Source organism: Centropristis striata, chromosome 3 (assembly GCF_030273125.1).
Source record: "Centropristis striata isolate RG_2023a ecotype Rhode Island chromosome 3, C.striata_1.0, whole genome shotgun sequence".
In the NCBI taxonomy this organism is placed as follows: domain Eukaryota; kingdom Metazoa; phylum Chordata; class Actinopteri; order Perciformes; family Serranidae; genus Centropristis; species Centropristis striata.
In genome coordinates this window covers 9,854,233-9,880,755 of record NC_081519.1, presented here as the reverse complement: position 1 = coordinate 9,880,755, position 26,523 = coordinate 9,854,233, and the positions used below count along the sequence as shown (strand labels likewise).

Here is a 26,523-nt window from a genome sequence, read left to right as displayed (position 1 = left end):
CTCATTTGTTCATAATTGGAAGTGAAATCAAATCAACAAAGCATGCAAGCTCGATTGAGCCATGTATTTGTGCAAGCCAAAGAATGTCTTCACCAATTAAGTGCGCCACAGTGAACTTTTGTGGTCTTAACAGGATCTTTGGTACTTTGGGAGCAACCGGAACCAAATCCCACAAGTGAGCACTTAGCTACTCCCAAATATCTCAAATGTGGCAACCCAAAGACAAGTTCAGACAACTGGCAGGAAACACAGCATACATTAGTGCATTCTTATCATATGACAAAGGATGTTGATACTGAATCATGGACAGATTGGCGCTTCACAGTCGAGGATGGTGGAAAATTGGTCTTCTAGAGTTAATGGACAAATTACAGACCAATACAAGACTTTGCACAACATAAAACACATCATTAAATACATGTAAAAGGATTAAGACAACAATTAAAAAAATTCTCTGATTCATATCAATATTTTGAGAAAAATTAAAGAATTTTGAGGTTGTATTTGAAATTGTTCACTACTTGTACAGGGGTATTGTCTCTCTACAAACAATTTGGACATTGTTTAGGCCATGCAGTGATTTTTTATTATTAACCATCACTTATTCACTACTTTTTCCTTTTTGCATGTTGGCATACTTTGAGTCCACTGTACAATTGGGCACAATTATCTTCACTTGGGAAATCAGACATCACTACAAAATGGCAGATGTATAAAATAGTGGACTATGCTCAATTCAATTCAATGGTCAATCCTTTTTGCCACAGCAGGACTCTTCTTTTTTTTCAGAATTCCAACATAAAACTCTGAATTTCTTATACATTCTTATTCTTCTTTGGTCTGAAAATATACCACAACATTTAATGGCACCGAAATATAATAGAAGTTTCTGGAATGAATTGGTGTAAAGCAGTGAATATTTCTGTTGGTAGGTACAAACATGAAATCATCAGCTATCTTTCTCTTTCCTAACATATATCCCTCTAGCTTGCGGTAACAACCATCTATAACTATTTTATGTCCAACCTCAACTTCCTGTTTCAACAGGAAATACATCGCATTAAGGGTACAGCGAGACAGAACATGGCGAAGCTGGCAGGCACCACTAACACCACCCCACAATCAGCTTCTTGTGGAAGGATCAGTCATGCTGTTAATCCAAACCCAGTTCAGTGTCTGCTACGTCTGATATGAGTTTTACGTACGCAGCTGTATTTAATGAATGTTACATGTGATTGGCTACTGTTCCATAATTTAGGCCGCCATTTAGCCTGCCTGTCCCCTGCTGCATGTTAGGCTGTCATGCTTTCCTTTCCTGCAATTTGCCTAGCTTGCCATGTTTGGTCTCACTCCCATTTCATGTGGCCTTTAAGCATATAATATATATTTTCCTTTTTCAAATAAAGTCACAGGAAGACATTCAAGTGAGAAACGTACCATGCACAGATGACAGAAAAGGACAATCTATATGTGCACAATAGTAAAAGTGGGAAAACACGGAGTGACTCAGCAGTCCAGAGACAGGAGCTCTGAAACACAGGACTTAGAGATATTTACTGTGTCAGGACTGCTGTTGTGCTGCTGCCAGGAGCCCACAAATTTCAAGTGGCACCATGGAAGTTGATGGCTATAACACTGACATATGGAAAAGTAGCCCTCTTATTAATTTAACAGTATCATCACAATATATGTTCATTTTTATTGTCTACATTTCTGTGAAAACTGTTTTTTCCTAAAACCATATTGACTTCATACCGATGCCCCCATTTTTAACAGTACCATTTAAAGATGCAGCATTCTTCTGACTGCAAATGTGGCCCATAAAGCACTGCAGCAAAGCTTGCATATCATATGGGAAACAAATAAAATGTGTCTCTCAAGCTGTGACCCATTAATACTTGTCAGTGTCAGATAAATTAATATTATGGTCTGATATTGACTCAAACCAGTACACATTAGGTTATCAGAACTGCGTGGATCTCCAGGTTTAGGTCAAGGAATAGACCATGTGTTTTGGGCTATTTGCTCAACTTCTGTAGTATGAGAATATAGACCAGGCATGTCCAAAGGGCCGTGTGGCTGCAGGTTTTCGTTCCAACCAAGCAGCAGCACGCCAGACTTGACTCAGTTAATCAACTGATCTCAGTCTTCAGACAGTTGATTGGTCAAACTGTGTGCTTTTGCTTGGTTGAAACGAAAAACCTGCAGCCACACGGCCCTTTGTGGAATAGTTTGGACATGCCTGATATAGACCAACATACCTTTTGCTCTGGAGAGTCAGGCTTAGGCACTGTCCAATCAGTGGTGAAGAGAATTAAGTGGTCATCTCTAACATGATCTCTTGGCATGGAACAAATACCACGAAACATAACAAATGACTCTTTGTTTGACACAGTTGTCTAATTGAATAGTTTTTAAAATAATACCCATTTCAACTAATTCAAACTTTTCTACATCTCATATACAGTCGTGCTTAGTGGTTGAGTTGACAGCCAATCTCTAAAACCCATGCCTTTTTTGATGTTGCAATCTTTAAATATCATCATGAGAAGTTCAACTAAATGCCCTAGTTAAGTATACATCAAAACGGTATGCAAATGTACTTACATCCACAATAAAGAAGTCCAGCCAACACCAGGCATTAGTGAAGTACTTGACAAAGCCGTAGGCCACCCATTTCAGCAACATCTCCAGGATGAAGATATAGGTGAAAACCCGATCAGCATACTCCAGAATGATTTTCACTGTCTTCCTCTGCTCAATGTACACATCCTCAAAGGCCTAAAGAGCAGCAGAGAATCACCATGAATCCACTCATCTCTTTCAGTATTTACCATTGATACATTACAAATGTTGATGACGCAAATAAGTGAAGTGTGAGGTAGCTTACAGCATTTTGTTTCATGTTTTATTTAAAGTTGAAACGAAATTAGAATTTAAACTTTGATACAACTTTCTATACCACAGGATTCTTTTAAAATTAAAAATCTAGAGGAGGTTGTAATGATGTTAATAGAAGCAATGAAGATTTGGGCAAAAAAAAAAAATCTGATTTTGTTTTTTTGGTTGTTGAATGTCTAACTAACAGAGAATGTATTGTTTTAAACACATGGCATTGAGAAGTAATAATACTTCAACCAACACTATTGTTTGTGTTTCTGAATTTCACTGAAGAATGGCAGTCCTGGATTTGTATTATTCTAAAACATCTTTACTTGTGTCACATATTGTAACGAAGCTAATGAAAGGCTTTGTTTACCTTTTCAGAGAATCATTGTTTACATTTTTTTCGCCAAGGCAAACTAAACTGGCCATTCCCACTCTCGCTCTTTCATTCTTCATTGCCTGTATCCATTCTTTAGCACATAAGTGTTTTGAGTTGGCCACAGGCCCCCCCCCCCCTCAAGAAAGCTGCAAACCTAAGCTGGATTGTGCCGGTTGAAAGGTTTGTGCATTACAGCACTTTGCCGTCCATTAGCAACAATCATATCACCAGCAGTTGCAGAAGGAAAGCAGGAGCCGATCTTGGTTGTGAACATCTTTAAGAGATTTACTTTCTCCAAATGAATGCCGCCCCCTTTCATATTTATTCTGTGATTTTCTTTTCTTCTTTGTTCACATCTCTTCTACACTCATTATAATGTTATAAAGCACTGAATCACAAAGAATTGGTAGTGGTAATGATATGATATTTACGTGTGTATGTTAAAGTGGGAACACTGATACACTGCAAAAAAAGGAAAATTGGGTGAACTCAAAATTTCAAGGCAACAAACCTCGATAAAATTTTAAGTTGGACAATTAAACTAGATATTTTAAGTTTTGTTTTTGAGGTTGCTCAACTCTGAATTCAGATTTATGTCAACTCAACTGTAAATTGTACTAACTTATAATTTTACATTGTAATAACTTTTAATCCTTACTTCTGCTAACTTCTGCAATGTGCTGAATTGGCACGATTGTAACGCCGCTATGAAATGTCAGCTAATGTTGTGACCACAATTTTGAGTTAGCATTGATACGCTAATGGCTACTCTTGTAGCTGTTACAAGCTGTGACGCCGCTAGCATCAGTTAGCCGCTAGCTTTCGCTAATGACCGAATTTCACCGCGTTTCACAACAAAGAAATAAGAGTTAGCAGAACTATTGTCCCTTGTTTTGAACCCCAACTTACAGATATAAGCAACAACAACTCACAAACTTGTTTTTGAGCATACAACTGGCTTCCTTTGTTGTGCTAAATTACATTATTGCCCTAAATGTCAATAATTTATAATAATAAATAAATAATAATAATATAAATAATAATTTATATTGATATTGATATTAAGTTTTGCCAACTTAAATCACTGTTTTAGGCCGTGTACTGGCAAATAGGCCGGTCATTGTAGTGTGTGTGTGTGTGTGTGTGTGTTTGTGTGTGTGTGTGTGTGTGTGTGTGTGTGCGTTTACCAGAGCTCCACTGCTAAGCAGGATCATGAAGATGATGAGGGTTTCAAACCAGTTGTGTTCCACAATCAGGTAGCAGGTTTTCCTCAGGAACCACCAGTGTTTCCCCCAGCCGTGAGTGATGGGAACATCACAGCACTTGTATTTGGCGATACACTCTGTATGACAAACAAAAACACCACTGCTGACACACAGAAGTGACAGAAAGATAATACTACCAACGACACAATGCACAAGGTTTTAAAGGCAAGTTTTATTTAAAAAATTACACCATTTATCATGACGAAAGAAATTACTGTTGGATTTTCAAACCTGATATGGTCTTTCATATGATCATTGTTTGACAAACGCTTCCATCAGGAAAAATAACTAAATCTAACTTTAAAATACTGATATTTTCTCAAACCACTTTTGCGTCTACACGTCGCATTTAAAATTTCACCAGAAATAAATCATTTGCACTCACAAGATTCTGTAGAAAACAAAAAAAAATGATGCGCTCCTCAGCGCAACTTTGAGGCCATGAATGACTCAGCTGAGACCAGGCTTAATATGATTTGCATGTGGAGCCGTATTTGTGGACTCTCTGTATTCAATTTTATTCCAATTTTTGTAAAATTGTTCAATTTGGGTGTTTTCTTTTGAAGATTTATGGCATTTTGTAACCATGTTATACTACACACAGGACAATGAGGATTGAGCTCTCCCTGCTTTAAGCTATATATCATACATCAGATAATCAACTCCACCTACCATCTGTCCAGCAGGCTTCTGGGTCAACATACTCCTCCACTACCTCCACCACTGCAACCTCCTCCACATCAGGCTTGATGTCTATTGTGCTGCCCTCAGACGAACTGGTGTCATCCTGCGAGGACAAATAGAGGACCAAAGAGATCAGTTCAACCTCTGAACAATACAGGCTCAGCACTGAGAGGTGGTGGTATATAGATACGGTACAGCGCCAGTACAGCCATTACATTAATGCCCCTTTGGGTTTATATGCACGACATGATTTATTGCTAGAGGTATACATGCTGTAGCCATGTAGCATAGAAAGGTCTCCCTCTGTTCTGCAGAGTTATTAATAGATTCACAAGGAAGTAATTAACTTGACTAGTGATTGATTGTGCTGGTAATGATGGTCATTGTTACACAAGCGTAAATATGGATTCTTCTATAGTTAAGGATTAATTTATTTGTGATGAAAGAATTAAACAAATGCTTGTACAAGCAGTAAAACAAAATAGTCTGTTTAATACAAAAAAAGGGTGAAAATACAAAACAAATACAAATTGTACAATAACTTAATTCATTACTACACCATATGCATAAACACATATTCTTTTCTAAGTTCAGATTTAAGGCCTATATTTTTATTTGCATTTATGTCTTAGATTCAGATTTTGCTTTTACATGCGTGGTTTTCTTTTTATAGGTAATTAATGAGCATTGTTGGAAGGAGGAAGGGAGGAACTTGAACTTATAACAAGTATATTTTTTTGATGGTTATTACTGTTTCACTAATGTGTGAGAATAAGAATGGCCCTGAATATACATTTTAAAGTTGTACGGTATGATAAAGAGCAATGTGAATACTCTGATTTATAGGCATTATTATAGCCACGGCTTGGTGAAGTTCACCTGTACCAATAAATCATGTCATATCTTAACAATAGGTCAAGGTGAGGCAGGGAAAACTAGTGAACCACCAGCATAACAACAGCTTTTTTTGCAATAAAGTATACACACGTAAATGTAGACACTCAGTCAATTCAATTCACAAGAGAATGATACTGCACTTTATAATCTTAAGTCATCAGCAAAGGACCGCATTCGCACTCTCTTCTGCTCCCTCTCTTTGCTATTTCTTTCTACCAAACAGCCAGATGGATCCCTGCTTTTCTGATTGGCTGTTAGCAGTTCTGTCTGTGTCTACTCCCTGCAGTGTACCCCGTGGCTGCCTCGCTGTGGTGCAGGGAAGATTGTTGTGTGGTTGGTTGAGGGAGCCCAGTGGAATATGAACCTTGGTGCAGGTACAGTAGTGATGCTGCTGCATTATCTCCTTTCTTCCTACTACAAACCAGGTCAAGGTGACCCACGCATCAGACTTCTCTACAAGCTTTGGGTCTAGCTTCTCCTACATTCATATCATACAATATGCTTCTCTGTCTGTCGTCTCGTCAGGACTGCCTTTGTCTTTGTCTATCTGCAGGGTCAGCACTCAGGCTCTGTGTTACAGCTCTCATGTCTAAATGGATGTCCTAAAAATGTCAAGTCAACTAAATGTCTCCAGTGTGGCAGTTCAGACCATTTCTGCTTAATGGCTCAAAAGATGCCACATGAGCACAAACCAAGACAAACACACATTTACACACACATGCACTCTGACTTACTGCATCACCGTATCTTACATTATTAAGTCATAATTGTGACATCACCATTGGTGCGTGGACTCGGGTTTGGCATTTGGGTTTTGCCATATTGATTTTTTTGCAATCAGCGCACGTCAAAAACAGTTCAGGCTGATGCAGAAAATCTTCATTTAGTGTCCTTTAGTCCAAACAAACACTGAACAGGACATTTTATGGGACCAAAATGTTGAGCTGAAAACACATTATGAAATGGTCAAAATTAGTAGACAAAAATGCGCAGTTTGCCATGGTGGCGACCATTCAATCATAAGGTAGCCACGCCTTAAAGCATAAATGCTTTATCTTCTATTTGACTCTGAATTGGACCATGATTAACTAAATGAACATCATGCTGTATTGAAAAAGACTGGAAACTAGTGATTGAGACCATAAACTCGTTGTATAAAAGGTAATAAATCAAGTGAGAAGCATTGGCTTCATTTTTAAAAGATGACATCTTTTAAAACCAGCGCAGTATTTTGAATTGCTAGAAAATGGAAATAGGGTTGTAGGTAGGCTTTTTGTCAGAATGAATCTCATGCAAGGGGCTAAATGCCACACATTTCAGCACCATCAAAAATATTATTTGGTTATTGTGATTAACAATTTTAAATGTTTACCGTAGACAATAACTCGTGTGTTTTTTTACTCATAGACTAATCCAAGTTTAAATGTATTTTTGGGGGGGAAATTAATCATTAGGAACATCCCTAGTTTAAACTATTGTAAAATCTGAATTTAAAGGGTTAATTGCTAAAATTGTGAATAAGTTCTTATACACACAGAATATCACAGTTATGGTATAGCTCACAGTTGTCCTAGATCTCCAATAACAGAGTCCAAAGTAAACCACCACATAATCTCCCCTCATCAAGCAATAATTTATCCAAACTATCATCAAACTCCTAAGCAAGGACATCACCGCTGCCACCTCTCTGCTAACATCTTGCATACTCACATCTTTACTGTTCTCCACATCCGATTCACTGCTGAAGTCTTCCGTGTTGAGGTTCTCAAAGTCTGACTCTCCAACAGCGATAGGAACGCAGACAGTGAGGTTGGGGTTGTGGATGAAGGACATGTAGTCCTCATCAATCATATACTTTCCCACACTGCTCCCAATGCCACTGGTGGTGCCATTGCCATTTTTAGCATAGTCCAGTTCACGATTGATGTCCACTGTGTGATTTGCAATGCAGTTGAGCTTTTTCTCGTACATATCATCTAGAGGCTTCTGTTCATCCTCTATCGGCTGAGTCAGAAAACAGAAGAAACAAAAACTGTTACTAGAAAACAACAGTCTGTTAAACAGAACAACCAAAAATTAGTCATGCATATAGATGTTTAAGTATATGGTACCTTCTTAAGCACTGTGGCTACAAAGATCCGCATGTTAGCCTTGAACCAGGCAATCCCCTTCTTAATGCGGGCAACTGCAAGCTGGAGGTTGTTGGGCTCACCATCGTCATCTGTGGCAGCGAGGTTGTCTGCACTGAATGAACTCAGCAACAAGGCCAGGAACAGGTTCAGCACCTCAGAAACAAACACCACAAAAGCTAAAACCCTCCACTCACAGTCATTGTATTGTACACAACTGCTACTATCATCTACTATCATCCAATAGCATCTAGCATTTATGTTATCTTTGTTTTATTCTTACCACCAAGTTTCCAATGACCATGACCATCATGAAGACGGTGAGGCACATGGTCTGTCCCGCCACCTCCATACAGTCCCACATGGTCTCAATCCACTCCCCACACAACACTCTGAACACGATCAGGAAGGAGTGGAAGAAGTCATGCATGTGCCAGCGAGGCAGTTCACAATCAGCGGCGATCTTACACACACAGTCCTTGTAGCTTTTGCCAAACAGCTGCATGCCCACCACGGCAAAGATGAAGACGATAATGGCCAACACCAGGGTCAGATTACCCAGAGCTCCCACTGAGTTACCAATGATCTTGATCAACATGTTGAGGGTGGGCCATGATTTGGCTAGTTTGAACACTCTTAACTAAAAGAGAAATAGGAAACAGATTATTTCACAGTTATTCAAATTAGGACCATGATTAAAAAAAACAAAGTGCAACTGACTCATGTTTTTCATTTAATGCTTCATTCAAAGCAAATGTAGTGATAGCCAACCCTAACCCGATAGGCATCAACCTTCTGAGCCCCAAAACATGCCGGCAGGTTTAAAAAGCTTGCGTTCTTTAAAAAAGAATTTGCAAAATGACACCATCAATCACACGCAGAAGCTTTAAAAACGGGCATTATCGTCGGATCTTCAACTTTTCGATGGCCCTTGAACAGATTAATGATTCTGTCAGTAAAAGTAACCAAACTGAAGCTTAAAATTGTGATATTTCATCAGTATCACTTAATTGTACCTCTCATTTAAAATTTCCATTTACACTGTACGGATCCTGTCAAAATCAATTTCTGTGATTCTCAGCACAACTGAGATCAACAGTCACGTGACACAATCTCTGCAAAAATTCGACTAGACTGCAGGCTGCTTACACAGAGAAGAGAGGAGACGACGGGAGAGGCTTTAAATATAAATAGTTCAATATGTTTAACATATGAAGCAATATTGGTCACACTATTAAGCACTTGGAAAAATGTATTCTATTTTTTCCAACAATATCAAAGATTTTTGAAGATTTATAGCATTATAACTGTGTAATACTGCATAAAACAGTTATATATATAATATAATATTATATAATATATATACATTTTTATTAATCCCTTCAGTTCAAGAGGTAAACAAATGCTAAGATCCCTGTCTCTCTCCTACTTACCAATCTGAATGACCTGAGCACTGACAGACCTTCCACATCAGCCAGACCCAGTTCAACTAAACTCAGAGTCACGATGAAGCCATCAAAGCAGTTCCAGCCTTCCTGGAAGTAGTAGTACGGATCCATAGCGATCAGTTTGGCGAACATCTCCCCAGCAAAGATGCCTGTGAAAACCTGCGGACCCAAACATTGTAACATTACATATAGTCGTGATTTTTCTGCCTCAAAAAAAAAAAAAGGGAAGCAATTTTCCACCAAAATCAGATGTAAGCACATTTTATGAAATTTTGTGATGTAGTTCATGGTAAAGACACAGACTGTATCACAAAATGGATGATGCGTGAAGCTAAATTAAACTGGATTCAGGTGCTTCCATCTTCTATGGTGATGTATTTTGGAGCCAGTCTGTGCAGTACTGATTGGACCATTGCATCAAGGTCCCGCCCATACACCCACCCCAGTCAATCACAAGTCAACCACCATCAAATAACTATTTAAAATCGAACTTCTCAGAAAAACAAAACATTTGAACCTCCACCAGCATGTTAAAAAAATATTAATTTGATATGTACTTTCTTTTTTTTAGTTTGTCCCGTACATGAAGGGGGCGGGGAAGTCTATGGGTGGAACAGGGTGATAACTGTGTACACAGTAAGCAATTTATCTGAAGTGGAAACCAATACGATTTTAATCGGATTTACACTATTTGTTGAACTTTTTAGCTTTACTCAAGTGCAGCACAATGCTACTAGTGAAGAGACATATAGATCCCAGAACAGGAGCAAAATTTCACAAAAAAATCTTTCAAATTACTGCCATAATGGCAAAAATTACAAACGCAAAAAAAGCAAAATTTAAAATCCTTTCCTCACTCTAGAAGACTTAAGGTAAAATTGAGTGCAGGAAGAAAAAACTGGCTTGCTAAAATGGCATTTTATTTGAAGTAGTGCATATAAAAAATTGATTGGGATTTGCTCAGTGTGAGAACTCTTCTGACAGGCCAAGGTCATAGAGCAGTTGAGCCGTGTTTTAGCAGAACTTGCATGGAGCTGGAGTATTTTAGCCTGTCCCACATTGTCCACCCAACAGTTCTCATCATGTGCCCAATCAGTGCTGCAGAGAAAACCAATGATTCATACTGCACCATCCATCACGCTGATTCCTCTGACTTCAGTTCCTGTTTTACACCTGACAGCATGCCAATGGCTATGACATCATTTCCTGTCTTAGTACTGACACTGTGCCAATACTGCTGCCCTCGGACAGCTGTGCTTCTGTGATATCTGACAGCAAGGGCAGAGAACGAACAAATCCAAATGTCTGCTTTTGGAAGTTTTGGACACTATGACTGCCATTGTGTGTGTGTGTGTGTGTGTGTGTGTGTGTGTGTGTAAGAAAGTGGTTACATCAAAGTGGAGTTGATGTAAGCAGGATGCAACGGAAGCAGGGGAGTGACCTGAGTGCGGTCCTGTATTCACTATGCATGTGTGTATTCTTAAGTGCACATAACAAATGATGCATTGATGTATTGGTCTAAGGTTATGTAGGAGGGGGAAACTGAACCTGCAATGCTTCTCTAACTCCTGAGAGCAATAATGAGGTTCATGCAGCCATAAAAAAAGCTGCAAAGCCAATTACAAGAAAGGACAAAGGAAGAACTGCAGTTTCTCACCAAGTTGCCAACAGAAAGGACTCCCTCAAACTCTTCAGTCATGGGGTAGTGCTCCATGGCCATGAAGAGGGTGTTGAGGACAATACAGATGGTGATGGCAAGGTCAACAAATGGGTCCATGACAATCAAGTAGACTACATGCTTTATCTTGAGCCAATAGGGAAAGCACTCCCAGATGAGGAAGATGTTGGCAAACTTGTACCAACAGGGAGGACACTTCCTCTGAGACTCCTCCAACTCTGCGGGAAGAGATGGAGAAGGGAAAAAAACACAAAAAGGGTGAGAAAAACTAAACAGTCAGGAGTGAGTCCCTTGAAGCCCCCCTTCAGAGATGTAAAACCATTTAGTCTTTCTCTCTCATTGAAAAATTCTGAATCTGGGCTCACGCCCTGCCAACCACCGCTGCTTTTACTAGGTTGACTGGTGAAAGAGCAGTGCAAGCTGGCTATAGCTCATGATCTGCAGACTGCAGAAGTAGTGTTGGCGTCTGGTCTATTTTCTCCATGAGGGATAATATCAGAGAGATTTAGACATACATGTCTGAGCCTCCAGACAAAGGAGTCTGTTGTGAGCCTAAATTGGTAAGTATAGTATATTCATGTTGTTTGTTAGCTTGCTAGCTTGTAAGTGGCAATGGCTGACACAGCATTAGTGGTTTTGAAATAGTATCTTCTACAATGTGTGTGTTTTGCTCTCTGTACTGACAAGTCCAACCTGTAACCTTTGATTGGCTTCCTAACTAGGGAAAGATCTAATCTTGCTTGTCCTGCGTACATTTGCGCCTTAAATTTTAGGGAAGTGTCTCCCCTTTCAGTAAAGGAATGTGAAAACATCTCTCTAGTGACAAACGTTGCACAGATACAAGTCGATATAGGGGAGATCAGACAGTTTAGGTGACATAAACATGAAAAAAACACATTTTTGAGTGGAGAGGGACTTCAGCTCACACAAACAACATATTTTCCATAAACCTCCTAGTGAGAAACAGACAACATCTGAATCTGAATGCTTTAACTGCATTAGTCAATTTGAGAGGTAACTGTAAACACAGCTGACTTGAATTTGAATTAAATCTCAGTCAGGTGTCAATTAAATGCAACTCATACAACTTTTTTTTACACAGAATCTCCTCACAAGATTTTCCACTGGCAATTCCCATGTCCAGATCTATATGCAAGCATATAAATAAATATTCATTGGATGTTTAAAAGATCATATTTTGGCACAAGGTCTAATTTGAACAGGCAAAAGGAAACACATGCACTGTCTGTACCCTCTAAGAGTGTGTTGGTGACTACGCTCATCTGACTGTTGGCACGGTCCTTTCCCTTGAAGGAGGAGTTGAGTTGATCCACAGAAACCATAAGAGAGCCAGAGTTCTTCTTCTTAATCTCCACGTCAGTAGTCTGTACTCAGAGAAAGACACAATGTCAGTCAGAGAGGGAAACTCACATGAATACAGACCAACAAACATCACACATGGAAAAACTCATGCTCTTAAGCTGTCTAAACGATGAATGATGCTATCTGCTCAGAAAAGGAAAAACGGGATGAATGCAGCTTTTCACATCAGGTCATTAAATCTCTCTCTTTTTTTTCTTTTTTTTTTACAAAGTATGATCCCCCAAAACTACCTGATTTTCTAAATTTTAAGCATTTCCTGCAGCATATCATACAACAATTTCATACTGTCAATTCTCAAATAGTTGCCTTAATTTATTACAAATGAGACTCTTTTGAAATTTATTAAGATGGGACATGATTTCTATCCATTACATTTTAGTATGCTGCCACTGTTGGCTTTTATTTGAGAATTTACGGTACAGTTTCTAACCCCTTCATCGTTTACTGCGCATGATATAGCTACAACCCCTAGGTAAACAACATTAAACTGCATGCAATGACATGCATGTCAAGAACAGAGGGGAATTCAAGACATAGTTTACTGCTACACCATGCTACATTTTAAGAAAGGTAAAAAAGGTAAAAGCAGGTATACTAGTTGAGAATAAAAGAGGGGTCTATCATGCTAGCTATATTGATTATTATTATTATTATTATTATTACAGAAAAAACTTTTAGATTTGATCTTGCACCATCCAGTGGTTCAGATAAATGAGGCTAGAGAGGGAAAGAAATAAAGGAAGAAAGAAATGAAGGAAGGCCAGGACAGTGTGGGCCTGGATGTGGAAAGGCCCTAAGAATGAAATAAGAAAAGAGTAGGGAGTGAGTTGTTGTTCTTTCCTGTAAAATGTTTTAATAGATTTCTTATTTAATCAATGACAATGACTACATATATGTAAGGTTGGTAGTAAAATCGTTAGGGGAACTAAGGGGGCTGATATCATATTGCATTGTTAGATATTAATCAATGAAATGAGCAACATGATGCTGGTAAAGCAGTGAGTTTGTGGATACTGTTTCTGCTGGTTAGTGCCTGCTAGAGCAGCGAAAAAGGGGCTTCAGAACAGGGTGGAAGTATAAGTTCAGTGTAAGCTGAAATAATAAGACAGAACCTAGATATTCAGGGAAGGAAACAGGATCTACTGAGTTTGGGGAAAAAGGGGATCAAGAGCCAAGGGGAAGAGGTTGTGAAGCTGCAGAGACCGGGGCCACCACCATCATGCCTAAACTGTATTGGTGTCCCATGGACGTCCTTACACTGTCATCAGTGGCTGCCTTATCTATTTTCACCTCAGGCAGAAGCCGTCTGCCAGGCCCAGGGCCGATGAGAGACACCACGCCATTGCAGTCCACTGTGCTGTTCCTCTTCCCTCCAGAGTGGGGTGCCAACGGGTGGATGCGTGATGAGCCTTGGCTGTAGCCACTGTAGCTGTTGCGGCGGTAAGGGATAAACAGGGAGCCACGGCGGTCTTCGCTCTCCTCTACTGTGCTGTGCTCGTCGTCGGCAAACTCGTTCTCCGAGCCCATGTCCTTGGAACGGCCTTTGAAGCTGAAGATGCTGCTGCGGCTGTTGTGGCGCGACATGAAGGGAGAGCCTGGGATGCTGAGTAGTGACTGGGGAGGGAGAGACAGATGCAGAGGGGGAGACTTGAGGAGATATTAAAAACAGCAGGAGTTAGTCGACGTGTAAATAAAAAGGGGCAGACAAGGTGAGGAGGGCAAGTGGGGCACAGATGTAACAAGAAATCATCCAGAGGAGAGAGAGAAAAATAAAGGTAAATAAAGGATAACTACTGGCTTTAGTGTTTCAGAAAGATACCAAAGCATTCAAAAGGAGTTTCCTAAGGAGTGTTTATCACAAAATGAGAGATATACAAGAATGATAAAGCAGAATGGAGAGCTTACATCGTAATCGCACCCAGTCACTGTTATAACATGAGAACTCCATCATTGTAATAAACTGTAAAATAGAAATTAAACTGTACAGAATTATAGTTAGAATGCTTTCATAGATTCATTGTCTTTTCCTCTTCATTCATGCTATTTTTCTCTTTGTTCTGTAAAGAAGACCACAAGAAACTTGTTATACATCACAATATAACCAATAAGCTGACCATGACCTATAAGACAAGCAATTAAGATTATTTTCTCCTTGTTTACAGTATTCTTACCATTTATGCACATCGTCAACAAATGAAACAAAAACACAGCGCTGGCTCTTCGTTAACACTTTGAACCGCCATGACGGTCTCACAGTCCATTTGGGTTTCTATAATACATGTAACTGTTTAATAATTTAGTCTCTATCGCTATTCAAAGAAGGTAGCATGCAAGTAACTGTTTGAATAAAAACTACAAACCTTTCAGCCCATTACTTTTCCTAAAAGTGTGTTTTGGATTTTTCTCTGAAGCCTAGAAGGTATTAAAATACACAAGATTTCTGAGCAGATATACTTCCGGAGGGATGTTGCACAATGCGTTTGACAGCTGAGCTGCCACAAAGCAATAGACACAGCCTCTGATCGGACGACAAGTCTGGAAAAATGTATGCTAAAGACCCTGAGCTTTAAAAAGTGAGATCAAGAGCTTGAACAAGCATCAACCAAGCATGTGACAAGTTGGGAATGAGAACGTGTTAGAACATCACTGACGATGTGTCCAGAAGCATACAAGGTTTTTTTTCGAAAAGCCAACCTTTTAGACAGCAGACCATGATAGCAACAGCTCGTAGAGATGCTTAGCGACTGTGAGGAGACCAAAATCAAGGTACAAAGATCTACCAGACAAGAATTACACTTCTGGCAGAAGTAGGAAGAACACAACACATATCTCTATCATCTTTTTCGCTGGCAATGAACAAGTCAGCAGAGCCAGAATACAAACAGTCAATCTGGTCATTGCCATCCACCGATAAGGACTCTTATGGATCCACATCCTAGGCTGTAGATGGATTCTGCTTTCTCCAGATGAGATTAAATCCAATCATGTCCAGATCTCTGGTGCTGAAGAAAGAGAAAATTGATGTTCTTCACCAGACACCATGATTGGAGGGCTAGCTGGAGTCAGTGGACTGCTTAAGGCGTGGCTGTACTGTGGCCACTCCAGGTGTGCAAAGTGTCAGACTGAACCTTTGAAGCCTTGGAGAGCCACCAAGGAATCTGAGCAGCATATGACTCTATAGACACAATAACAAGCTGCAGCTTCCAGTTAAATCTCTGAAAATAGAATTCAAGGTTGCAAGAATCACAGAAAAGCTGCAGTACTGGAAATCAACAGACCCCATACATGGGGTTAAGCAAAGTCGCCAGCATGTCCGATGTGTATGGAAAGTGGAAGCCTGGAACACATCTCAAGCTGCTGCTCCTCAGCTCTGGCAGAGGGATGGTACTGCAGATATCATGGCCATGATCACCAGGTCTTGAAGGTCATTTCCCAAGCCCTCATAAGAGCCATGGAACAGCCAACATCTGCAAAGAAATTTCCTCTGGAATCCCAGCCTGGTCTGGAAGTTGTTCGTAGAGTTCAAGAGGCAGCTGAAGTTCCCCTAGCACACTGCGACCACTCTGTGACCAGATATTCTTCTCTAGTCTGACTGATCAAACCAATAATCTTGCTTGAGTGGACAGTCCCTTGAGAAGTTTGCTTGCATAAGGCCTTTTAAAAGGAAACTGACAAAGTGTGAGGAACTGATCAGCAAGTACAGCAAGGCGGATGGAGAGCAAGGTCTGCCCTTTAAAGTTGGAGGCTGTAAGGAGGTTTTGCAGCATGATCTCTGACTTTAGAACACACTAATCATCAAGAGAGTGAGGCAAAGAAGAGCCATCAGCAAAATACCACTGAAGCAGCAGAAAGAGCGTCAAGATGGGTGTGGCTCCAGAGAGGGGAGCCATGGGGAGGGTGGAGCTAATGAGCATGGCCAGAGGACTGATCTACCTTAGCTGGCTCACATGGCGAAGGGAAAGCTGAAACACCCAATAATTCCTGTAACATCTCTAATAATTCAGAAGCATCAGTAGATGTATTTGCACATGCTAAGTCAAACAACAGTCTGCCTTTACAACATAGTGTTTCTTGCCAACTTTACCTGGTTCATAATGGATGTTTTCCTCCCAAGCCGGCTTCCAGGGAAACGAATGGTGCTTTTCTTGCTGCCATCATCTGACTCAGACTTAACAACCTTCTCGCTGTCTCCCTTCTCTTTCTCCTGCTCTTTCTGACGCCATTTTTTCTTGCGATTGCGGCGCTCCTTGGCACTTTTGGAGCTCAGCTTGGACACCTCAGAGGAGCTGCGGGACAAGTGCCCTCCTCCTTCGTCCTCCAAAGCAGCCTCCGACACCGTGCCTGCCGATGTGGCCATGGCAGCAGCCTGAGAGAAGAAAAAAACATGCATAGTAACAATGTAATCTGTAAACCAGGTAAAAGTGTATGTGTGTGAGAGGGAGTGATACCGACCTGTGTTTCCTCTTGTTGCCTCTTGAGCTGCTCCAGCATGGCCTTAAATTCAGCCTCTTTCTGCTCTGCCTCCTCAATAGTTGCCTGGTTCTGCTCCTCATAAGCCATGGCCACCACAGCCAAGATCAGATTCACCAGATAGAAGGAGCCCACGAAGATGACCAGCACAAAGAAGATCATGTAGGTCTTTCCTGCAGCTCTCAGAGTCTGACAGATTCACACAGACAAAACAATTTATTTAACATAATAATAGTAACTACAGCAGAAGCAGTTTTTAATAAACAATAAATACTTTAATTTAATTTAATAACTTCATAATAATAAATACATTATTAATAAATAAGTTAATTAATTTAAGGAAAGAAAGAAATAGTTAAGTTCATATTTTTAGAATTAATATTAAAAGTTATGGTAATAGCGGAACTATTGTTTGCCGCTTCTTGGAGGGTTGTTTTTGTTGACTCACGCACATGCAGAAGAGCAAGAGTGACAGAGAAAGAAGGAGTTTTTCTATGCTTTGCAAGTATTTTTGTTGTTTGTTTCCTGATGGTGCGAAATTTCAATGAGGGTTTATTTTGATCCCCTCGATGCGGCCAATGAGGTAAAATGTTTTATATCTTTATTGAATAATGTTGTTAATACTGTTTTAATTATGTTCACGTGATAGGCGCATGCTAGCCATTGTAGCGCATATTTTACTCACTTAAGCTGATTGTTATGAGAATGTTTTGTATTTATTTGTGCTTTATGTGTTTTAATGTAGTTTTCACGCCTCAATAAACGCCCGTAAACAGAATCCACGTTGAGCTTGTCTTTACATCTTGAAGGGAGTCATAATAATCTCAAAGATTTTAATTTAAATAAGTATCTGTTAAATCTGTTGCCAAATGGGATGACACGATGGTGATAAAGCATATGGCCTATGGATGAAAGTCCTTGCATTTACAATATTATGCACTGGGTGTCTGTGGCGACACGGACTAGAGAGCAACAAAAGCAGCAGACTCGATCTTCAACTCACTCGTGTGTTAAGGTGAGAGAACTGTTGTTCAAGTGTCAGCTTGCATTGCAAGTATAGAGTCATTATGGCCAAAAGAACAAAGAACAGAATGAAGACTATTGATTACGAAACTAAAAAAAAGGGAAAGTGAAGGCCTATCGCCATAATTGCAATTATTGAGAATGAAATGACCTTTGAGATTTTGACTTTGGAAACATGGAAAATACAGACTTATTGTCAAATTGATAATCCAGTATCCGGTTCATAGCTTTCTCCAGGAAAACCTCCAGACAGGCAAAAAGCCTTCAAGTGCAGGAATTCCCAGTTTCACACACACACACACACACACACACACACACACACACACACACACACACACACACACACACACACACACACACACACACACTACAATGACTGGCCTATTTGCCAAATGAAGTGAATCTATGATGGCTGCAATGGTGCAGGTCTGGAGGAGAAGGAAAGAAATGCTAGTGCAGTGTCATGGTAGGGCAGTTTAACATTACAGATATCTGTGCACATTATAGATTGTGGACATGCATGCACTGCACAGAGCACTACAAAGTGAGAGGACTAAAGAAGGCCAAGATGGTTTACTGGTTTCTTTAAAAAAAAACATTTGGCAAACAGCATGACTGTTCTAAAGGTCATTTAGCAAAAATTAATTAACTTTTGTTCATTCGTTGTTTCATTACAAATGCAAATAACAAAATGATTTCCTCCCTGCATGGGAGACAAACACAATTGAAGTAGCTTGTCACTCGTAGCTGCAGTATTTCTGATCAGCTGTCCTTCCTTCACTTTCATTCAGAGGGCAAATGAACTGGTGGGGGAGAGATGCTGAGAGGTACCTTTGCTGATTCACTCAGGTGTTAAGATGATGATGTATATATTTTTTTATGATGAAGTGAGGACAAAATCATTAGTACTGCTCTAGGGTGTTTTACTTCTCTGAGTAAGACTAGAGAGGCTTTATTTATAGGTCTCTAAAACAGGTGCAAGAAGGTTAAAATATTTCATCCATAGGTTCAGTGACAAAATATGCAGTCCTGCTGTTTTTGCTTTACCAGCATGTAGAGATTTTCCCAGAAGTCTTGGGTCATGAGGCGAAAGAGGGTGAGGAAAGCCCATCCAAAGCTGTCAAAGCTGGTGTAACCATAGTTGGGGTTCCTTCCGGCTTTCATACATGTAAAACCCTCTGGACATCGTCTGAAAGAAACACACAGGAATACAAAATATGTACTCACACTGAAAAAAATGATGCTTCAGCATCAAAACATTTAGGATCACAGATACAGGTTTCACTGGGCAGTCTAAGACACAACAGGACCATGTTGTGTCTGTTGTTGTTTGCTTGTGCATACATGCTTACATGTACACTTTTAGCAATAGGATATTGATATGAATTACATTAAAATTTTATGACCCAAGCTAGTCTGACTCATGAATTATGAATACATAACTGACCAAATAGTATGTGATTTTGAGTATGTACAGCCCTTATTATTTTGCAAATTATTTTGTTCTGAAACAGGCGGCAACATAGCAAGTACAACTAGAAAATTTCCTGTGGGGAAATTCTGAAAGGGCCACGGGGGCTACTGCCGGTGTACACTATGATGAGATTCTTCAGAGATTTCAAACTATGCCCTTTAACCCCAAAAATGTGTGTGTGTGTGTGTGTGTGTGTGTGTGTGTGTGTGTGTGTGTGTGTGTGTGTGTGTGTGTGTGTGTGAGTGTGTGAAACGTGTATCTGGAGGAGTGTGCTCGCTTACGCGCGCATTTGTGTGTGTGTGTGTGTGTGTGTGTGTGTAGCGAAAATCGCATAGTTACCTGTGTGTGTGTGTGTGTGTGTGTGTGTGTGTAGCGAAAATCGCATAGTTACCTGTGTGTGTGTGTGTGTGTGTGTGTAGCGAAAATCGCATAGTTACCTGTGTGTGTGTGTGTGTGTGTGTGTAGCGAAAATCGCATAGTTACCTGTGTGTGTGTGTGTGTGTGTGTGTGTGTGTGTGTGTGTGAAACGTGTATCTGGAGGAGTGTGCGCACTTACGCGCGCATTTGTGTGTGTGTGTGTGTGTGTGTGTGTGTGTAGCGAAAATCGCATGGTTACCTGTGTGTGTGTGTGTGTGTGTGTGTGTGTGTGTGTGCGCATGTGTGTTTGATGCATGTGTGAGGAGTGTGTGCGCTTATGCGCATGTGTGTGTGTATCTGTAACTGTAATCACATCAAAGATCAAAGGCAATCAGATCAAAGCAATCAACTTAATTAACTGACACCTGTTCCGGCATAGTGACAGCAGAGGTGGACAGACTGGAATTTCTGGCCTTGAACAGAAAGCATTTTTGGCAAAACCATAATACCTATCATTGATCTGACTTCACTTTGAGCGTCCTGAGTTCTTCCTGAACAGCTACATATGGGGTTTTTTTTCAGAAAAATGAAAAAATAGCTTTGTTAGAGCAATCTAAAAAAACTGTTCCATTGCCCCGAGCACTGGTCCCTACAGCTATTGCTGTATGGGACCAGTGCTCGGGGCGACTGCCCCGTGGCCCTTATTAGATTCTATTTTTTTTTTTTTTAAATGTTGTAACACCAATTTCTTGGTAAGACGCCATAAACAGTTTTTGTGTTTGAAAAACTGTCCTGAAGATCCATCAGGCCAAAATGAGATGCTTGAGGGGCGTGTGAGTGCCTGGTTACATCACTGATGTTGTGTTAAAGTGCATTGTAAGAAAGAATAATACAAAAATGGGAGACACCTGCTGAAAACCTTAAAGCGGTGCTGCCCAAACTGTGGGCCGTGGCACACTGGTGGGCCACAGAGGTACTGCAGGCAGTGATTGATTTTAATGCAATATATTCCTGAACAGTGGATTTGGATGTCATACATTTTAAGTATGCAATAGCCTATTATTTGGATAAAATCTGTTGAAGGCAAAAAGTAGCTGATCATCATTACCTGCAACTAGCTTTCTGTGCTGCAAAGTAGACCTAGCCTGAAAAAACTAAAACTGAGGTTAAACCGTAGCATTAATCTCTGAAAAAAGTTTTCAATGTAGAATTGTGACTACACAAGTCAAGACTGCCCAAGCACTGCCCGAGACACCGACACGTGCACACACAGCAAGAAGATGAACCACGACAGTGACATCTGATAGCAGTGTTTCCTTCGCAGCTGTCAGGCAGTTACAATGGCGTGCCAAAGCAATGTTTTCCCTTTCTGATGTCATCGGCGGCAAAACGAACCACGGAAGACACAAAGACAATAATAATATGTCTGTGTATCAAATGTTTTCATAGAATGATTATAATTTTTATCATTTTCATGGTGTTTTATTAAAGCCATGCATTGCTTTTAATCATAGAATTACCTTTATTGTAGAAAGTATATTTTAGAATTGGGATGCAAGCATTTACTTTGGTTTAAATTGTGTTTTTGGACAGTTAGATCCCAGAGATGCTACTATTAAATAGAAATGTGTTCATTTTTTTTGCAATGAGCCATTCACAGTCAGTATTTTGCATATACAGTAGGTATATGTTTATGACAAAATAAGATGGGGGGGGTCCCTCGGCAATTTGATGAATTTTTAAAGCACAAAATATGGAGGCATGCATTTAGTGAGTGAAGCAGTAACTTACCCTGAGTCAGAACTGTTTCCACATAGTAGAGCATCAAGCTGATTATGGAGGAAGTAGAAATTAGCTATTTAAAAAAGAAAGAAAGAAAGAAAATAGAATAAGCCACTGGGTAAAATGCGGGGGGTTATTTTTTACATCAGCAGGGTAAGAAAAATGACATTATTTCTCAAAAATGAAACAATACAAAGAAAAATGAATCACCAGGCTGCACACATTTATAGATAGGTCCCATTTATGCAATCATGTGCAACTAGTTTAATCAAGTGTCAATGTAATGACTCACTGTCATTCATGATGTATTCGTCCCAGTCAAAGCCCCTGCTGCCATTGGGCAGGTACTGCTCAGTCATGTTGATTGGCCAGAATACACACTTTTGCCGCAGGTTCCCCATAAAGAGCTGCAGTCCAATCAGAGCAAAGACGCTGAGACAGAAGACGGTCAGGATCATCACATCGGACAGCTTCTTCACAGACTGGATCAGAGCACCCACAATGGTCTTCAGGCCTGTCAATTAATATACAATAAACACACACATACACATGCACACAAATGTGCACAAGTGCACAAACATGAAAACAGACAAACTCACATACACATTCACACACATAACATACAAATTCAAATGCACACACGCACGCACGCACGCGCACACACACACACACACACACACATACACACAGATAGACACAAATAAAAAGAATTGCAGCTTTTGGGGCTGCAAGAGTGCACAAGCTGAGTTTGTTTTTTTATAGCTGCAATTCAGAGCTGACTCAAGTCAAGCACGAGAAAAAAACTTAAGTTAGGTAACATACATCTAATCCTGAATTTAACCCTGTGCTGGGCAGCCTCTTACATAAATCTAAACTTGGCAGGCATCAGAATTATTTCTCAAGCACCTACGCCCACGCTGCCAAGCCTCAACACCAGAAACTGACTCTGTGTGTCAGGTGCACTCCGTTAGAGTATAAAACCAATGCTCGTTGTTGTTCTTCCTGTCATTCCTGCCGAGATGGAACTCTGTAGGCAGGCAGTTGGGTTTTTATAAAAAAAAAATAATTATTCAGATAGTTGCCTGCCATGCTGTGTATATTAAGTTATTTGACCTATGATTTGAGCATATACAGAGACTGCAATTTAAACACCAGTAGGCGGGCACCATTTGACCTAAAATGTGAGTGGGTTTTAACAGATATGGTTATATTTTCTGATATGCAAAAAATCAATCAATCAATCAATGGAATTATAGTAAGTAAAATAGTGGAAATATCCCCGGACAGAGTATTGGTATGGAGTATATTAGAATAATAAGTTATGAGCTTTTGAAACAACTTTATTTAATTTCACATCTTGATTTTTTTAAATTTATTGGTCAATGTTTTTTCCATAATCCGAAAATTCTAATGACTCTCTATTATTTTTTAGAATTAAGTATGAGTATATATGCTATTTGTTAGTGTTTGTTTTTCCTTTAGTAATTGACTCAGTTTCGTTGTGCATAAGGGTAGCAAGTATAAATAAATGTTGAATATTGTTTAACTGTTCCTAATTGACAGCTTTACCTTTTTAAAAAAAACATATCTGGGGTTTTAAATCATATATATACGTGCAGTATGTCTATCATATTATCATATTAATGTATTTGGGTAAATGCCACAATATTGTTTATTGTTACATAATGTGTTCCTGTACAGTAACAACAATAAAGCCCACAGCAGTTGAGAGTTCAGAGAAGCAAGCTGGGAGCCCAGTTTTACATGTGAAAGATTTTTAGTGCAGAAATTGGAATTCTACAATATCCAAGGATAAATAATGGAAGTCTCCTGTCCAGTGATAATTTTCCCACTTTCTTGATCATTTGGATAGGCTTCAGGCTAGTCGTGCTTATTATGAGTACTGGTTTTTCCAGATAAACACAATGATTCTATATCATGTAATTGGATGTCTTCGGTTTTTAAAGTTTCAAAAGACAGTTTGAAATAATTAAAGAAATGTTTATAAAGGAAATTATAAAGGAAATGTCGATCATTAGTAGCTTTTAGAACCCACAAAATTACACTTACTGTTTTACTTTTGGATAGCTTTGAGGGAAATTATTTTTTTCTCTCTCTGTTACTTTTAAAACTTTTGGTGGAATAATGTCTTTGGTGCAGATTTCTACCTATATATTTAACTATATTCTTCCAGAAAAGTCAAATACATGACATCTAGAATGTAATAACTGCACACTTATTTGACACTGACAGTGCATTCAAGTTAAACCACAGATATAAAGGTCACATTTCATTTCACATTACACATTGTACAACAAACCCTGCAGCTGTATGTTATGTTTCCATCAGAAAGACACGTTTTCATTCTCGCACTTTTACAGTAACTACCCCATGAAAGTCATCTAGGGATGCACAATATGGATTTTTTTTTTCAGCTGATAACTGATAATTACCTACTCCTCATGGCCTATACAGATAAGACAACCGATGTTTTCACATTTTTTCTTTTACCCTGTAGTTTATGCAAACCGGGGAATAAGAAAGGCAAAGATGGACGATTTAATATCCCTTAGCTCTGACCGAAACAAAAATAACTGACATCCCTTTTTGTTCATGCAACAAAAACAAACAGCTGTTCTGATTCTTCAAATCTTCTTTCATTTTTTCCAGTGAAGTACATCCAAAAACTTTACAAACATACTTTAGCTTTTAAAGAGCATTTTGCTAAAAAAGAATTCAATGAAATGCTTTGACACAATCTGTCAAATGAGACATGTGAATGTATTAAGTATTCTACAAAATGATTATTTTATTATTATTTTATAGAACCAAAGGCCTATGGCTGCTTGGCCTGCAGATAAAAAGAATGATATAAGGAATATACTCGACTCTTAGGCTTCATAATGAAATGGAAGAGGGTTGGGGGAAAGCGATGCTATATTATCAGCTTTATATATCGGCTATAATCTTATCAGAATAATACATAATAATGTAAATATCCCATATTTTCCTGACAATATATATTGTGCATCCCTAAAATAAACAGTAAAACAAGCTGTCTGGAATATTTCCCACTGAGGATGAACAGATAGCACTGTATCTGATCCATCTGTGGAAGAGAAATTGCATCATGGGATCACTGTTTCCCTTCACTCCTCGTGTCCATCGATGGCAACATTCCTGACGAGCTGCAGTTCATTTTTATATACTGCATCCAACAAATCAACTGAACGCAGCAGCACCACAAACAGCAAACAGCGCACGGAACCGGGCTCAGTCAAGGAAGCAGGAAGTGAAGAGGAGAAAGAAAGGACAGGCGAGGAAGAGTTGGTGGCTGGGGGGGGGGCAATGAGAGGTGGCATGCAGGTCATTTAAACGCCAAGGCTGAAGGAATTGACTCGGTGTCAGCATCACCTGTCTGTAAACCGTGATGGTGACCTTGTCTTAACCGAAGAACTGTTCCCATCCGAGGCACCTCTTTCTCCCACTGTTGCAGTGCTGGGCGAGCCCTTAGGCTGGTTTAACCCAGAGCACAACTGAGTGCTACATGCTGGAGGCTGAGGTTATTGTTCTCTACTGAGTGTGTGCCTCTATCTGTGTGCATGTACAGTATGTGCATGTGTGTATATCTGCTGACTTACATTATCTTCACAGTGTCAGATTGTCATGTGTAAACAAATGTATAAACTTTTATTTTTGCTTATTTTTTTATGGTTCCCTTGCTCTCCCAGGATGGACAAAGGTCTTCAACAAAAAAAGAAAGAAAGAAAGAAAGAAAAAGGAAATCTAAAGCCTGAATCAAATAAGTCTTATAACTAACAGATAACAAAATCCAAAATAAAAGCCCCTTAAAGCCAAACTCGTAAAAGCATGTGTCTCAAAGCTTCATGCAGCGTTGTCAAATTAGGCTTGGCAGTCTTAGGGAATCAAATAGTCTTTAGAAACAAGACGGCAGTTTCGTAGATTTTGGATCAATGTATGAAATAAAACTGAACTCAAACCAAATGTGCAAAAAGGTGACAGATTTAAACTTTTTTCTTTTTTGTGTTTTTACCCCTCAATATAATGTAAACTCCTTGAAAAAAATATCTGAAATCTCTTCCCCTATATTATTATTAATGTTGTTTTGGGCATTCATTCATATTTCACTTGAGATAGCTGATATCTGATGCGCTGCAAAACCCAGCTGTGCATCTGAGACATGTGAGCCCACAAGACTGCCAGTAGACTGCTAAGCCTATCAAAAATGTATTGCTACCATTTTTGATTGTCATAAAAACAAAAGTAAAACAAAGAAAATGAAGGAATTCTAAAACATCCTCTTAAAAAGAAAAAAAAATCAAAGGAATAGAAATAAAGACAGGTATTAGATAAAGCTCAGCCTTAGTGTTTAAATGGGAGTCTCACCTGGAATGACCGAAATTGTTTTCAGGGCTCGGAGAACCCTGAACGTTCTCAGCGCCGAGACATTCCCAAGGTCCACAAACTCTGTTATATATCTGTAACAAGGTAGGATGACACACAGAACAGAACCCCATGACACACAACACACACGATAACAACACGCACACACAGGCACGCACGCATGTACGCGCAAGAGCACGACACCAGCACCACCATCGAAGACCAGGAGGGGACACCACGGTGAGAGAGAGAACGCCTGTCCGA

General features: G+C 39.5%; 1 protein-coding gene across 6 annotated transcripts in view; it reads right to left on the bottom strand.

Annotated features, from left to right (window-relative positions):
- scn8ab (sodium channel, voltage gated, type VIII, alpha subunit b) overlaps positions 1 to 26,523 on the bottom strand; it is a 60,691-nt gene that overhangs the window by 13,635 nt on the left and 20,533 nt on the right. For 3 of the 6 annotated variants that reach the window (XM_059330237.1, XM_059330235.1, XM_059330240.1), the window contains 16 exons: positions 26,263 to 26,354; positions 22,148 to 22,369; positions 21,865 to 21,928; positions 19,290 to 19,431; positions 17,202 to 17,408; positions 16,834 to 17,115; positions 14,007 to 14,363; positions 12,619 to 12,751; positions 11,346 to 11,584; positions 9,674 to 9,847; positions 8,524 to 8,880; positions 8,223 to 8,396; positions 7,822 to 8,115; positions 5,203 to 5,317; positions 4,453 to 4,607; positions 2,608 to 2,781 (listed from right to left, as the gene is read on the bottom strand). In XM_059330237.1, coding sequence (XP_059186220.1) covers positions 2,608 to 2,781; positions 4,453 to 4,607; positions 5,203 to 5,317; positions 7,822 to 8,115; positions 8,223 to 8,396; positions 8,524 to 8,880; positions 9,674 to 9,847; positions 11,346 to 11,584; positions 12,619 to 12,751; positions 14,007 to 14,363; positions 16,834 to 17,115; positions 17,202 to 17,408; positions 19,290 to 19,431; positions 21,865 to 21,928; positions 22,148 to 22,369; positions 26,263 to 26,354 — 3,181 coding nt within the window. The remainder of the gene's footprint in view (positions 1 to 2,607; positions 2,782 to 4,452; positions 4,608 to 5,202; positions 5,318 to 7,821; positions 8,116 to 8,222; positions 8,397 to 8,523; positions 8,881 to 9,673; positions 9,848 to 11,345; positions 11,585 to 12,618; positions 12,752 to 14,006; positions 14,364 to 16,833; positions 17,116 to 17,201; positions 17,409 to 19,289; positions 19,432 to 21,864; positions 21,929 to 22,147; positions 22,370 to 26,262; positions 26,355 to 26,523) is intronic. The other 3 variants (XM_059330238.1, XM_059330236.1, XM_059330239.1) reach the window with 3 other exon arrangements.